The following is a 15,940-nucleotide window of genomic DNA, read 5'->3' on the forward strand; positions in this document are numbered from 1 at the left end:
GTGTTTATAGGTTCTTTTTTATATCCACTTTCCATTGCGTTAGGGACCAGCAATGTTCATTCACCAATTATTTATTAGGCACTTACATTTAAAGCACATACTGGCTCAAGGTATATGTTTGTTTTGTAAAATGATAGATGCAGTGTTAGACATTGTACCTTCCCTCAAGGAGATTGTAGACCAGTGGAGGACACGGGTGTGTGAGCAGCATTAATGAGAGAGTTGGTAGAAGTTATGAGAGAAGAAATACAGGAAACATGAAACACTCATACAGAGCTCCTTGTCTGTGTTTCACTAGGGAATATTTCCTAATGACAAATAAGCCAACCCCGAGACTGATGAGTACAAAACAGGTATTATCTGGATTGTTGACCTGGTCCACTATTTCATGATTGAAATATCCAAATGCTTGGTACTGAAAAATTACACACCACGGAGAGCAGATCTTTGAGGAAATGATTAACTTTGCTTTGAATGTTGATTTTATGGCACTGATAAGACACTCAAGTGGAACTGGTCCTATTGTTACAGGAAGTTTAGATCTGGATGTCAAAGCACCAGCTTACTGACAGTAATCATGAAGAACTCATTACTTAGTTGATGGAACACATGGTGACTATGACCTTGGAAGGAGATGAGAGATTAGCAGAATGGGGAAAAAATGTGGGTGGGTGAGTTAATAGAAAGTGAGTCTGGAACAAAATGTGGGATGCCAGTGGCCTGAGAACCCGAAAAGGAAAATTGAGCCTGTAAAGGTACCCAAGCACAGAAGATAAAGAGTCCTGAACTGGTGCCAGGGAAGATAAGGGAGAGAAGATTTCAAGGTGACACTTCACAGCTAAGAACCTTTTGTAGAAAATAAAGCAAGATCTGTTCTACAGCAAGGCAGATACTGAAGTTACCTTGATCAGAGCAGTTTCTGCAGAGCAGTGGAAGTACTAGCTAGATCTAATCAAGGCTGTGTCTGCATGACAAATTAGTGTTAAAACATGGTAGTTGAGGGTGGGTTTGTCTGTGAAGAGAGGCACAGGAAAGTTGTATATTAGTTTGGATCAATTAATGAAATTTTTATTTTGCTTTTGAAATATTTAAAGTATTTGAGTATGTTTAAATATAGATTAAAGAAATTAGGAGACAGAAAGGGGTTGATAAATGTCAGGCGCAGTGGCACATGTCTGTAATTCCAGCACTTGAAGAGCAGAGGTAGGAGGATCAGGGGTTTGAGGCCAGTCTAGGCTACATGAGACCCTGTTTTAGGATTAAAAAGGTTGTGGATGGAGGGTGATGGAAGAAATAGAGGAAGGATATCTAGAAGAAGTTGAGAGGGGATGGGGAGACCAGATATGAGTGAAGAGATTACTCTCTTGTGGAGAGAATGAAGAAACTAGTGGAACAATTATATGAAAGTCTGTGGCTATCACAGAAGACAGTGCATTGCCCTCAGTTTTCCTTGTGAAGGGGAAGTTCACTTGAAAATAGTACATCATACTGAACTAGATGCTATAGAAACCCAGAAGAGTAAACTCCCTGTTGAAGTTTAGTTGCTTTGGACATTAAAGGTTCTCATTAAAATTAATTGACTGGTTGACTTCAGTTATCATCTTTCTACATATTCTTCACATAATTTAACTAATGACCAATATAGCACTTTAACATGACTGAGAAAATCAAATGTAAGGTCTATTGCCCTTACAGTTCAATTCAGCTTCATTATTAAAAAAGGATTCATATCTACAACTATATGTGAAACACCTACTCCATGACAGATACTATTTACAGATTATCAGTGGACTTGGTACTGAGTACAAGCTGTTGAGTGAGTGAAGAAAAGGTGTTATACCACCTCTTATAGGTTGTGGGTTTTTATTGTAGAGCCCTATAGAAAAGTCCAGTGACTTTCTCTCACTCTCACCACTTTTTAATCAAATTATTTGCGATTGAAGTAGGGATAAAAAAAAATCCTCACTCACTATTCATAAAATTGCAACTCTGACTGTAAAATTATTGTTGAGTCTTTCAATTAAATCTGTCACCTCATTGTCTACATTTTAGAAGTTCAACAGCAGTAGAATAGAGATAGAGTCAGAGTCGTGCAATGTGAAGACATCCTATTTTCAGTGCTGTGCTAAAATATTAAAAATGGAAATCAATAACCTAATCAGCTGTTTTTTCTATGTGTGTGAGCTTGCTTAACACAGCATCCCTTCCCCTGTGACAGCTCTACTTACAAACTCCGCATGGAGTGCAGAGCAGGGTCTGTCTGCTCAACCTTCTGTGTTCATTTTTGTGCATCTTAACTTATAGTAAATCACAAGTCTCTCCTTCCTGATGGATTACCCAAAGCAAATGCAAAATTTATTGTTCTTATATAAATTAGCCCCAGAGCATATTTACTTGTGCTAAGATTAAATATAACACATTGGAGCCAAATGCCATGAGTAAATGCAAACTGAGAGTTACAAGGGAAATGGTTTAAAAACCTGGTGTAGTTATCAGTCTCTAATTCACTATCTAAGAGAACCACTATTTTAAAAATGCACCTAAACAAAAAGTCCTCAGGATTTCTTTTGTAGCAATCACTATGTAATGTGAGTCATCTACTTAACCTCTTTCAGGAAAGGATAGAATCTCTGTATTATATGAAAGACTAACTTTACTCTGGAAGACTATGATATCAAATCTCAGTTCAAAATAAAGCTTATAAAAGCTACTACTAGCAATATGTTCACATGTATTACTAATTTATAATATTCAGGATCAATGGATTTTTTTCAGTTTCAAACATTAAAGTGTAAAACATAACTGAGCTCTAAATATAAACAGCAGTCTTTTTTTGCTGTTTTGTTTGTTTTTAGAATGTTTCACTCTGTAGCCCAAAGTGACCTAGAACTCACTATGCAGACCAGGTTGGCCATGAACTCATGGAGATCTTCCTCCCTTGGCATACTCATGCTGGGATTAACATGCATGAGCAGTGCCCTATTATAAACAGCAATTTTTAGAAGATTTATTTATTTTTATTTATTTATTTATTATTTTTTTTTTTTTTTGGTTTTTCGAGGTAGGGTCTCACTCTGGCCCAGCCTGACCTGGAATTCACTATGTACTCTTAGGGTGCTTGAACTCACAGCAATCCTCCTACCTCTGCCTCCTAAATGCTGGGATTAAAGGCATGTGCCACCACACATGGCAAGAATTTTTTTTAAGGTGTAAGACAGAAAAGGAGGATAGTGTATATTGCTTTGCTGTTATATACCAACCTTGGGAGAAAGTATTCAATTTCAAAAATAGGAGAAATTTCTATATTAAGTTCAAGACATAGATATAAAAAAATCACAAATATAATTGTTTTTCACAATTTTTTACTTATAAATACACAATTATTTTAAATTTGACAAGTTAATAATCTAGATATTATACACACTACTTACTTTTAATTGACTTAAAAAATTGTTGCCTAGTTAGCTATATAGCTTTAAGGTGAAAATTAAAAAAATATCATTGGAAATGGGTAAACATGGTGGAATTTGCCAAGTTGCTTTTGTGCTTCTAGTCAAACTGTCAAAAATATTAACTGAGGGCTGGAGAGATTACTTAGCAGTTAAAGTGCTTACCTGCAAAGCCTAAGGACCTAAGTTCAATTCCACCGTACCATGAAAGCCAGGTGCACAAGGTGGCAATTGTATCTGGACTTTGTTTGCAGTGGTTAGAGGCCTTGTATACCCATTTTCTCTCTCTCTATCTGCCTTTTACTCTCTCTTAAGTAAGTAAGTAAATAAATAAATATTTTTAAAGGCATAAGTCACCATGCCTGGCTCAAAAAAAATTAACTGATGTCACAAGGAGCATTATATATAGTACAGTGCTTGGATATGATGTCCTTCCTAAACTTGTATCTGCACTAAAGGCTGGGTTAAAATGGCTAATGTGAAGTACCTTAAAGAAGCTTCATACAGTTTCACTTTCATCCATATGAAATCCAAAGGGTTTTTATGAAAGAAATTATTTATAGATATGAAATTAACTGAAAATGAACATTTTATTTTTTAAGAAATAAAAATCCTGGAAGAAAACAAGGAATTGGAAACTGCTTTGAAATATATCCAGCTGCCTACAGAGGAGATTAAGAAACTTGAAGTGGATGAAATTAGTAAGATACTTAAAAATTCCTTACTTAAATATGAAGCAGCAAAAATATTCTTTTAAAAATTATAGAGTAAATTTTAGAGTCCAAATCCGGCAACACATTATAATCTCATTTAAAATAACCTTATTATAATAATGGTTCTGTTAAACATTTAATATGAGTAAGAATATGGCTAATCATATACTTTACTTTCAACACTGACTTTTTTTTAAAAAAGGAGGTTGTATAATTTTAATTTTAGAATATATGCATCTAGAGAAACCTGTAATTTGAGAATCCTAGTCATTTGTAAATTAGACGTAAACTTGAATATATATTCTTAATTCTTTAACAATTTATTAATTGCAAATTGATTTTATAGTGTATATTGTTACTAAAAATGATGATGGGCATGTTTGGAATGATGATGCTCCCTTTTATTTCTTTTTTTCAAAGCTTTATGGTACAAGATGATTCTTCCTCCACAATTTGACAGATCAAGGAAATATCCCTTGCTAATTCAAGTGTATGTAATATTTTCTTTGGTATAAAAACTATTTACTGAAAATATGTTGGATGAATTACACATTTATGAAATAGAATGAACCATTCTCCTTGGTAACAGTTCCTATTGATGCTGTTTTTATATATTCCTCAACTAATCAGAGTAAATAAAATATGGCTATTTAAAATAGATTGAGGAAGTTTTGAGATTTTTAGATGGACTTGCTTGCATTTTCTGCGTTGAATTTCCTTTGTATGGCAAATTGCCGAATGTGTCAGAATACCTTTGAGATAGAGTATTTGCAGCCAAAAAAATATTGTAAATCATCTTAACATCTTATGTAATTGAGTTAGAAATGAAATAAAGGAACAGAATACATTCAGTGGAATCACACCCAAAATCAGTGCTGACCTACACACAATTTGCTTAAAACACCATGCATTTTTTTAGTATATCTTATGTCTGCTTTTAGCAAGTGGCAGGTGGCAGAAATGACGAAAAACCCACACATATTCCTTGAAATGCCAACCCTAGATGTATCCGTTTTGGGGAATAGGAGAGGCTGTGTCCCAAAACAACTTCCTTGTAGCAAACCTCTGGGAAAAGCCTGGTCTCCTCTTGATCTGGAGCCAGCTCTAATGCTGTTGTGATTGAAATTTTATCACATAATTGTACTGGGAATTACTAGAGCCAGTGCTAGGCCACTGTGGGAAGTTGAGTTTTGTGAAAGATTCAGAAACTATTTTCTTTATTTCCTTCAGGTATGGTGGTCCCTGCAGCCAGAGTGTAAGGTCTGTCTTTGCTGTTAATTGGATATCTTATCTGGCGAGTAAGGAAGGGATAGTCATTGCCTTGGTGGATGGTCGAGGTACAGCCTTCCAAGGTGACAAATTCCTGTATGCAGTGTATCGGAAACTGGGTGTTTATGAAGTCGAGGACCAGATTACAGCTGTCAGGTGAGCACCTTCTTATCACACTGTCCACACTCAGCAAAACTTGTGGTAGCACAACTGAGCTGCTGCGTTTTGTCTCCTTTGTTTTCCTCTGTTTTTATGCTTCTTGGAATCTACCTGGGCCTTGCACGTGGTAGGCATGAACCCTCCCAGAGTTACACCCCAACCCTCTCTTCCAGTAATCACCACTCTTTTTTGACTATTTTGTCAACTTGATATAAAACTATCATTAATTTTAAGGGAATATTTTTGCCAAATATAGGGAAAGTTATTTATTAAAAAGAGTTAATACATGCTTAGAAAAATGTTTGATAATATTATGTGACATATACCCTCTTTGAGGATGTTAGTCTTTCCAGTTTGCTTTCCATTTACTAGCATGGATCTCAATTGGGAGAAAATGTATAACTCAGGATAATCTTCAGTAAACCAAATATTTGAATTTGTCAAATATTGTTAATTCTACCTCTTATATTTAGAGATGCCTGAAGTGTCCACTGGCTCTATATATTCTTGGTATGGGACATGCATTTATAGTTAAACTATCGGTAAATTTTAGCAATGTTATCAATAAAGTCCATCATTATTTAAATTTGACAAAACATCCTACTTTTCATAAGAAAATAATATGAAAATATTGAAACAAATGTAGGTCTAAGTTCTTCCCCAGCTATATTTCAACCACAATTAATGGCTCAGTGTTCTGAAACTAAAAGAATATTGCCACCGAAACTCCTCCTGCATTGGAAACACTGTCAAAGTTTTTTGTATTTCTCAGCTATTGAACCCTTAACTGTAAGGTAGAAAGTGAAGTTAGAGAACAGTGGTTTGTAAAGTAGTTTCTAAAAGCTAGAGGTAAGTAGATTTAATTGCTGTGGATATATTTGCATATGGGACAGTTACAACCTGGGTGAACTCTGAGACACAGTGAAGGACTATGTATAAAAGTTATTAAGTATATTCATTTTACCCCTTTGTGACATTATTAGTGATTTTAATGTAACTCTACAAAACAAATTATATTTAACAGCTAGAATCCAGGCCCAGCCAATACTTTCTTTGTATTTTTATCTCTAGCCAAAGCAGAAAAGCTAGACTCGCAAATAATTGTTTCTAAAAATAGATAGGCAATCATAAATCAAATATTTGTACGTTTTTCCATTCCATTTTGCACACACAAAATTTTTACATAAAAATAGTCTGCTTTGATAAACAATAGTAAATTAATAAGCTGTTAAAATCTGTCACCATGTGAGTACCTTACTTAGAGTCTTCATGATTCTTATGGCTTGAGATTACAGGCATTTTTCACTATTGTTTAGAGTAATCTCTTCCAACGCTCAAGAAAGAAGTAATTTCACTAAGATAACTGTTTGTTTGTTTGTTTGTTTGTTTGGTTGGTTGGTTGGTTGGTTTCTGGTGCTTGAGGCCAAACCCAGGATGTTGTAAATACTAGATGAGCACTTGACCACTGAGCGACAACCTCTTCTTAGTTTCTTGTATAGACTATGTTGTGCCCCATCAAGAGTATTAACACAATTATCTTCACTGTAGCCTTAATTTCTTATGATTTTTTATAAGGAGCACCTTATACTTGAACTATGTGATAAACACGAAGGGACTGTAATCCTTCTAAATACTAAAGTGTACCAATTAAAATTATGCCTTATTTCTATTTCAGTCAGATCTTTTCTAAGGCTACTAGACTTAGAAAGTGGTTTGGACAAGGCTTTAAAAAAATCATCATCTCTCCCATTATCATCCATAGTGCACCAATAATAAAAATATATGGCATTATATTATTGTCAATGGTCCACCACCACAAATGCAGTACTCCAACTTAAGAAAAAAATGGCTGCTCTAAAAAAAAATATTTATTACCTTTGTATGTATATGTGCTCATGTTATGTGAGTATAGGCCACATGTATAGCATGGCACACACATGGGGGTCTGAGAACAAACCTGTGTTAGCCCTTTTTTCTGCCTCTTTGGAGGCAGGATTTCTAGCTCTCTGCTGCATATGCCAGGCTAGGTGACCTATAAGCTTTCAGGGTTCTCGTCTCTACCTTCTACCTCACTGAAGTAGTGTTGAGATTACAGAAGATTGCTTTGCATGGGTTCTAAGGATTCAAAACCAGGTATATCCTCCTGCTTGGCAAGTTCTTTACCCACTGAACCATCTCCTCAGTCCAGAATTGACTTCATAATGTTTTCCTTTGGATGGAATGAAAGCTTAAATCTGAGTCCCTCATATATGCAAAGTATTTCTGATGCTCAATATATAAAACACAAAACCACAAAGTCTACCTTCTACCATTTGTCATACGAATGCTAATTTGTCTTGGGTATTTAAATTAAAGATTTATGAGAGGTCATAACTTGATATCATGATCTTCTCTAAGTTTTTCCATATAAAATAAATAAAATCTTCTCTGTAATAGGGCAAGAATATGTTCTGTCATTTACTCATTTAACAATGACATATCAAATTTTAATATATACCACTGAAGCATATTCTCTATGAAATTTTGCAATGTGAAATCTCTGCTTTCAATGCACTTAAAAATCTGTTAAACATGGATAAGCAATTGTCCTTTGAGGGGACAGAATTATTGTTAGATGGAACTTTAATTATCACATTGGTCCATTCATGGTAGACGTGCAACTATTAATAAAAATAGTTCCAGAGATGGCTTTGGCTTGGCTTGAAATCACTGTTAGGAGCACACTCTCCAGTTCCTATTGCCCATCTGATGTTGGCCAGGAGATGATGTCCACACTCTGTTCATGCCATCATTTTCTTCTGCCATCATGGAGCTTCCACTCCAGTCTATAAGCCAAAATAAAACTTTTTTCCCCACAAAAAAATGGAAAAAATCATTGTTAGGCAAAAGTATAAAGGAGGCCTTAGAATCTAATGCTTTGAAAAATGAAAAGCCAATGTGGATGGAACTATAATGCTAATCCTGGAGATTAGCCAACTGCATATCACAAGAAGGCGTTTTTTGTTTGTTTGCTTTTGTTGTTGTTGCTTGTTTTTTGTTGTTGCTTGTTTTGTTTTGTTTTAAGAATCAGAAACCAAGTACATGACCTGGGGAACATGAATTGTAATCCTTCCACAGTCACCCTCTTTCTCTCAGAGATGAAATTGGTCCCCTTGAATGTCTTACAAAATGCAGTGCAGCTAAATTTTCTATACATAAAAAGAAAAGCATATGTATGATTTGAAATATCAGTAAAATGTGGGTAAGTCAAATGAGTAGATTAAAACAAAGCATAGAAGGGGATGGAAAGCAATACAACCTTCCACTTTCTATCTATATGATAGAATTCTTCTAAAGGAGTTATTGATGAAGTCATGGAAGTTAGTGAAACAGGATCTGATTTCTTCAGGCTTCTTGGAAAATGGCATATATAAAGAATCATAAAATTTCAGTGATAGGTTCAACTCCATACATTTGAAGAATACTTGGCATTGTGTATTTCCCATAGTTTTACTTTTTTCATTATAGATAGGTTTAGTCATAAAGAATTACATGAGCAAAAGATGCTACTTACACTGTTATTCATGACACCAATAAAAACGTTTCTAAAATACTATTACTGATCACCAGAATTCCAAGTTGACCTTGACCTAGGCCATTTTTATCAGAGAAGTATAAAATTTAGTAGAAGTATAAAATTCAAAACGAATACCTTATTTGTTACTGATTGTGTTGATTTAACTACATTATCACCACTATTTGTGATAACCTTCCAGGAAACATGTCAGATTTTGGAGGTAAATTTTATAGGCCCTTGTTGATCTCAAAATGGTCAGATTATCTAGCTAACCTTTAACCTAATCCTGCCACATTAAGTGTTAATGTTTGATTTCCATGTTAACTGTGGCACTATCATGTCCTGTAAATGTCATCCCTTGAGAATAAACCTTGGAAAAGAGCTGTTAAGAATTTCCTGTTCCTGTGCATCACCTGTTGTTTGCTTTCTGCCCCAGATGCAAGGCAATATGATTGCTAGCTTCTGGGTGATCATAAAAATCACAGCCGAATTTATGGCTCAGAGCTGTCTTCTAGCACAAGTGTCAAGACTGTTTTTTTTGACAGGAAAGTAAGCCTTCTCTTCTTTTACTTGGCTGTTTTTGACGTGTATGGACAAAGGGCATCAATTTGAGGCACATTTGCTTCTGCTTTCCCATCAGCAGCATCCATACAGGTAGCAATTTTCCTTTTGCTACTGCATTTCTTCCCCAACACTCCTCAGTGTCCTTCAGAATCAGTGTCGGGTAAGCTGTGACTAACGGGGCCTCTTCCCATCTGTTTGTACCGGGCATTTGCCCAACTCCTCAATGCGTCAGAAACGTGCATGTTGAGTCGATGCAATGAGCGAAATGGTTGCTGTAAAATTCCTGTAAGAAACTGTATGGGGCTGGGCATATAGCTCGACAGTACCCTTGAATAGCATACTCCAGGGTCCAGTCCCAAGCACAGCACTACAGAAACAAAACCCAAAAGTTCCATTATTCAACTAATAAACATCACTTCATTCTACTGCCAGAGAACAAATGAGGAAGGTCACTAAAAGATATCCATAGACCAAACCATTGTATGCTCTGGGGATGTGTCCCACTTTGGCCCTCTATCTTCTTTCACTTTACTGTGCATCCTGTTCTGAGCCCCATTCACTTCTGACATCCTTAACCAGCCTTTCTCTTAGGTTTTCTTCTCCAAATAAATATTCGTTCTAGAAACCAGCCATACAGGGATCATGGAATAAATTGCCATAAAGAGATTTGTCTTGTATTGACTTTAAAGGGGTCTCATGATCTTTTAAATGGTAGTTTAAGATTATTTTCAAAGTGGGTTTTTCAATGTGATGGAGCTAAATGAATAATTTCCCTGTTTTAAGATACATGCCATTGGCCATACCATGAATAGATTGAGGGTGCCTAATTATGAAATGGGAGGATGAGGATAGATATTTTTCTCAGATACAAATTAAAATAAAATGAAGATTATGACCAATGACTAAGTAAATAAAGTAATAAAAATTAATAACATTAAACAAAACAAAATTCTTCCTCAAACTCAGAGATTTAGAAATTGTTCTTGTTCAGAGGAGTTGGTGATACTGGTATTTCTATAACAGGTCTTTCCACACTTTCAGGTAACTTCCCTCCAGGACAGGAATACTGGGTTTCAGAGCACTGAGATCACTGAAGATGTACAGTGGAGTCTAATAGAATCCTTTCATCCTTCAGAAAACATGATAATATTGTTTTAATTACTTGTACATGCAGCTTTATTATGCATGTGTTTAAACAAAGAAAATGGAGCATTTCTATTAAATCTTTTGATAAAATATGCCTGTGTAATGAAGTAAATGTCATGTGTACACACTTAAAATTCTAAAAATTTGTTTCTTTTACTTTAGAAAATTCATAGAAATGGGTTTCATTGATGAAAAAAGAATAGCCATATGGGGCTGGGTGAGTTGTTTTATATGTTTCATGGCTGTTATTTTGTTCAGCAATCATTTTCTAAAGAGTTCGCTTATAAGGTTTCTTAGAAGATGTTAATGCTGCAACATAATTTAATCTGTCAATGGAAATAGTCAACTTGTGTAATATCAGCTTTGAAGGGGTGGTTTCATTAGTTCCTTTGATAAAAATTAGCTTCTTCCCTGCATAACAAATGAACTCATAGTTGACACATATTTTACTTAATTTTTGGATCTAAATTACAGCATACTGAGCTGAACTATGATCATTAAAGATTTAATTGCATTTGTTATTTTGGACTTTAATCTTATATTTCAGGTTTCCTTTTTTGTGAAGAGCTAAACTAAAGTTTTAAATCTGAGGAACTTTAAACACATAAACTCATTAGGACTTAGCCTAGTATAGTCTTAGCCAGGCTGTTATATTTCTTTCTTCTTTTTTGGCAATCCAGTTCTCTTAGTATAACCAATGTAAATTTGTGCTGATTTGGAAGAAGTATTATTTGGTTTCCTAGCTATTGGTCATGGAGATACTTTGTCATGCATGAGGACCTCTGCAGTCATTGAAAATACACATTAAATAAAGTAGTAAAACTTATCAATTGTGGGCAATGAAGTCACTGGAAAGTTTAGAGAAATACTGGAAAGAGTTTTGTTTGCCCATTATAAATTATGATAATTACCCTTCAAAGAAGTTTTCCTGCTTCACTTTTTGGTCTGAATTTGTACATTTGCAAGTCAATTTGCAGCCGGTTGTGCTTGGGTTGTTTTTCTTGGCTGTTTTCTCTGAGAGGCCTGCATAAGATGGAGGGAATCAAACCCAGCCTTGAAGGGAATCTGCAGGATTCGACTCAACTCTCAGCTCAGTGACCAGATGAAGGGCTGTTATGAATTTGGAGAAAGTTGTTTTTTCAAACCATTTGGTTCTTCTACAAACTATCAAATGTTAAGTATCTAAACAGAATGGAATTAAAATGGGAAGAAATAAGTGAAATATTTTTATAGTGGATTATTTCAGATAAGACTTTTCCTACCAACCATTTTTATGAAAGTTCTTAAGTATATCTTTGGAAAAATCTTATTTCAAGATGAACACATATATGTCATTAACATTTCTTTTAGAATTATGCTTGGTTTTTTGATGCAAGCTTTAAAACAACCATAAAGTAGAACTTTTCATTTCATTTATAGAACATCCTAGGTATTAGTTTGGTAGAGAATCTTCTATGTGGGATGACTTAGAGAACCCACTCATCACCAAAATTACATCCATATCAGCCTGGAATCTTTGGAATCCTTCAAAAAGAGATTGTCACCACATCTAACTGTGCAAATGCCATTAAAAGACAGCATATTAGTCTACCCTTATTGCTTACTTCCCAAGATGGCTATGGCCATGATGAAGCAGACTTTGAGAACATGTTTGAGAGAAGTAATTAGTAAGTGAATTGACAGTACAGGCAATGGTTAAGCAGACCCAAGTCAGTAGAAGGAAACAAGGTGCTAAAATAAATATCAATACCATGCTATTTTGATCAGTTCTTTAGGTTTTAGACCAGTATGTACTTGTTAACCCTCTCTCTGGTCTCAACTTATTCATCATGGTAAATTTTCACTAGATCTCAACTAGATCTATGACAGGTTTTTAAGCAAATGACAAGCTAGCTAAGTCATACACCTAACCTTCTTGCTGGAAAATATAGCAGAAAAGCAATGCTCATCAATATTTGAAGGGTTAAGAGAGACATCACTTGCTATGGACAATGATAGGAAGAAGAGTGGTTAACTGTAGCTGTGAGAGCTAAAGGAGGCTTCAGATACGAATCAGCACTCCAGAAAGGTCACATTGCCCAAGTCTTGAAGAAGCAAAGCCCAAGACATGTGTGGTTTAGTCAGGAATATGTGAAACTTTGAAAGTGTAAAGTGTAATGAGGAGGAACTAGGTGAGGAGTCTAGAGAGGTAGATGGTAGATAACAAGGACCATTAATCACATTATGAGTAGGAAATTTTGTGCATGTCTCTTTGATGCCTTTCTGTTTTCAATCATTGCATTTCTATGTCATTACAGTCCATTAGTTCTTTAAATACTGGTGTGTTTCTGAATCTGACTTTAACCTGTCAATACTCTTCAAAATATAGGAACAAACCTGTGGTTTCACAGATAATGGTGTCTGTCAGATCCTGGCTGCTATTCTACTTTCCTTCTGAGATTCAGATTTTAAATGCTTACTGATTATTTCTCCTAATTGTCTTACTTACATACACCTGAAACTTAACTTACTCCATAGTAACCTTATTATGGTCTACTTCCAAAACCAAGTCATCACCTTCATTGAAGGCTTCACCATACATCTAGTCATCCAAATCAGAAAGCTCAGAGTTACTTCTAACATCTCCTTCTACCTGATTATAACATTATGTCTGTTAGTTAATTCTTTCAGTTCAGACAACAAATTAGTTCTTGTCATGTCCACTCATGTGGCTTAGTTTGAGCTTCTTCAAAAGATATTAGAACAGAATTTTTCAAATTTCAAATGCACTAGTAGCATCCAGAACTTTTTATCACAGAGCTTCCAGAGTCTAGCTTCCAGAGGTTAAGATATATAGAACTTCATAGGGAGGCTCAGGAGTTTACATTTTTGACAAGATTCTAGGTAATGCTAATGTTTTTGTTCAATGGTTTAGATGATCTCAATCACATTATAATTATGTTACCTACTTTATTCTTGCAAACTCCAATTTTGCTTAAAAAAAGGTCATTGGAAGGCACAATTTACCACATGTAGTTCTTTTCCTTATGTATTTCCTAGGGTCCCACATTGCCCACAACATAAAGCACAAGTATATTTCCTTTTATGTAAAGTTCTTGGCAATCTATTTCCTCCTTACTTTCTTAGTCTTATTTCTCTCCACTTCTGCCCATATCTTATAAGTAATTTAGCTGTGGCTGCATTTCCTTTTCCTATATGTTCATAAATTTCCTTGAGTCATTAGCCTCCATCCATGCCCATTCATTTCCTTCATTACTCACCTCTTCCTCCCTCAAAAATGGAAAGTTACTTGTTCTTGAAGATCTAACTCAACATGATTTTCCTTATCCGCCAAAACTTTTTGTACTTATAGAAATTAGCACATCATTTCTTTCCATTCATTTCTCCTATCGAATGCAAGCTCATTAAGGGAATGGACTGAAATTTTCTCAACTTTGCTTCTTAAATATTGAGCACAATGTATGATCATGTCAAGCATCTATCATGTTGTTCAAATTTAATTTACTCCTAAAAGTCAATGTTCTCCATAAGTTGTCCTACAAGCCTAGGAGATTTTTAAGGGTAATGTTCTATGATCTAGTAGTTTGGTAAATAATTATTCAGAATAGTGTATGAAGGTTCTATGAAAGACTACTTAAGGAATCAGTTAATTTTTTAAATTTATTTATTTTTATTTATTTCTTTATCTATTTGAAAGTGACAGAGAAAGAGGGAAGGAGGGGAGAGAAAGAGAGAGAGAGAGAGAGAGAGAGAGAGAGAGAGAGAGAGAGAGAGAGAGAGAGAGAGAGAATGGGCATGACAGGGCCTTCAGCCACTGCAAACAAACTCCAGATGTGTGTGCCCCCCTTGTGCATCTGGCTAACGTGGGTCCTGCAGAATTGAGCCTCAAACCAGGGTCCTTAGGCTTCACAGGCAAGTGCCTAACCACTAAGCCATCTCTCCAGCCCAGAATAAGTTAAATTTTAATACAAAAAGTACTTGATTCTATTTTTTAAATTATTTCTTCATCCCTAAATACACATTAACAGAGATCTCTGTGGACTTGTCTAAAAGAAGAGTTATGGAAGTCAGTGATATCACTCTAGTGGTGTCTTGGAAAGATAATCTTGGCTACAGAGTAGATGTGGCCTGAGGCAGAGGGATAAATTTGGTAAAGGATTAGGAGATTATCAACACAAACAGTAATTACAAAGAGACTATAACTCAGAATGTTCTTTCAAAAACTATTGAGCCAAAATCTACTGGAAATTGTAGATGGGAAAAAAGAAAGACATTGGGAATGACCTTAAGGGTTATTTAGCTTTTAATATGCTTCATTTTAGGAAAGAAAAGTCTTTCCTGTGTAGAATTAAGCATCTTTGTGGTCTGTAAAATGGCTCATGCTCAATTCAACATACATTCTTACAATTAATAAGCTGCAAAACCAACATTTTTCTCTATTATACATATCAAAAGGGGAAAGAAACATTTTCAACATCTATTTTCATTTTTCTGGGTCAAATAAACCAAAGCCCTATAACCATCACTAGAGGTGATTACTAAACATATATTATGTCCCCATTGTGTTGCCAAGTGGACATCTGTTTATTACAGTGATTCCTTAGTGCTGATTTTGCTCCTGGGACATTTGGGATTTTATACTGGGGAAGGCTATTCACATGTAGGAACAAAAGGCCAGGGAAGGATTTAAACATTCCACAATGCTCTGAACAACCCTCTATAACAAAGAATCACATATTCTACTACATCAATAAGGTTAAAAACATGCATGCAATGGAAAATTGAAGCAATTTTATTGAAGAGTAGAAAGGGTTTTTGCCTAAATTCTGAATAGACAGCCTCATTTAAGGGCTTTGCTTTGTTGCTATAGACCTAGCCAGGTGGCATTGAATAAGCATTAGTTCATTATTTATCCTAGTTCATTTCTCTCACAGTGATGAATTATAAGCAATTTGAATTACTATGTGCAGTCAACAATGTAAGAGTCAGATGAATGCACTTCTAATAAGACTAGGTTAGATGATTTCTCCCAAAAGAGGCTGCCCTGGTGTGGGGGGAACAGAGGATATGTCATGTGTTACGGC

The 15,940-nt window shown here is 35.3% G+C and overlaps 1 protein-coding gene across 4 annotated transcripts in view; it reads left to right on the forward strand.

Annotated features, from left to right (window-relative positions):
• The window catches only part of LOC101615398 (fibroblast activation protein alpha), a 74,928-nt gene that overhangs the window by 51,806 nt on the left and 7,182 nt on the right, over positions 1 to 15,940 (forward strand). For 3 of the 4 annotated variants that reach the window (XM_045148008.1, XM_045148009.1, XM_045148010.1), the window contains 4 exons: positions 4,052 to 4,150; positions 4,583 to 4,652; positions 5,393 to 5,587; positions 11,019 to 11,073. In XM_045148008.1, coding sequence (XP_045003943.1) covers positions 4,052 to 4,150; positions 4,583 to 4,652; positions 5,393 to 5,587; positions 11,019 to 11,073 — 419 coding nt within the window. The remainder of the gene's footprint in view (positions 1 to 4,051; positions 4,151 to 4,582; positions 4,653 to 5,392; positions 5,588 to 11,018; positions 11,074 to 15,940) is intronic. The other variant, XR_006636832.1, reaches the window with a different exon arrangement.

Source organism: Jaculus jaculus, chromosome 4 (assembly GCF_020740685.1).
Source record: "Jaculus jaculus isolate mJacJac1 chromosome 4, mJacJac1.mat.Y.cur, whole genome shotgun sequence".
NCBI classification, from domain to species: Eukaryota; Metazoa; Chordata; class Mammalia; order Rodentia; family Dipodidae; genus Jaculus; species Jaculus jaculus.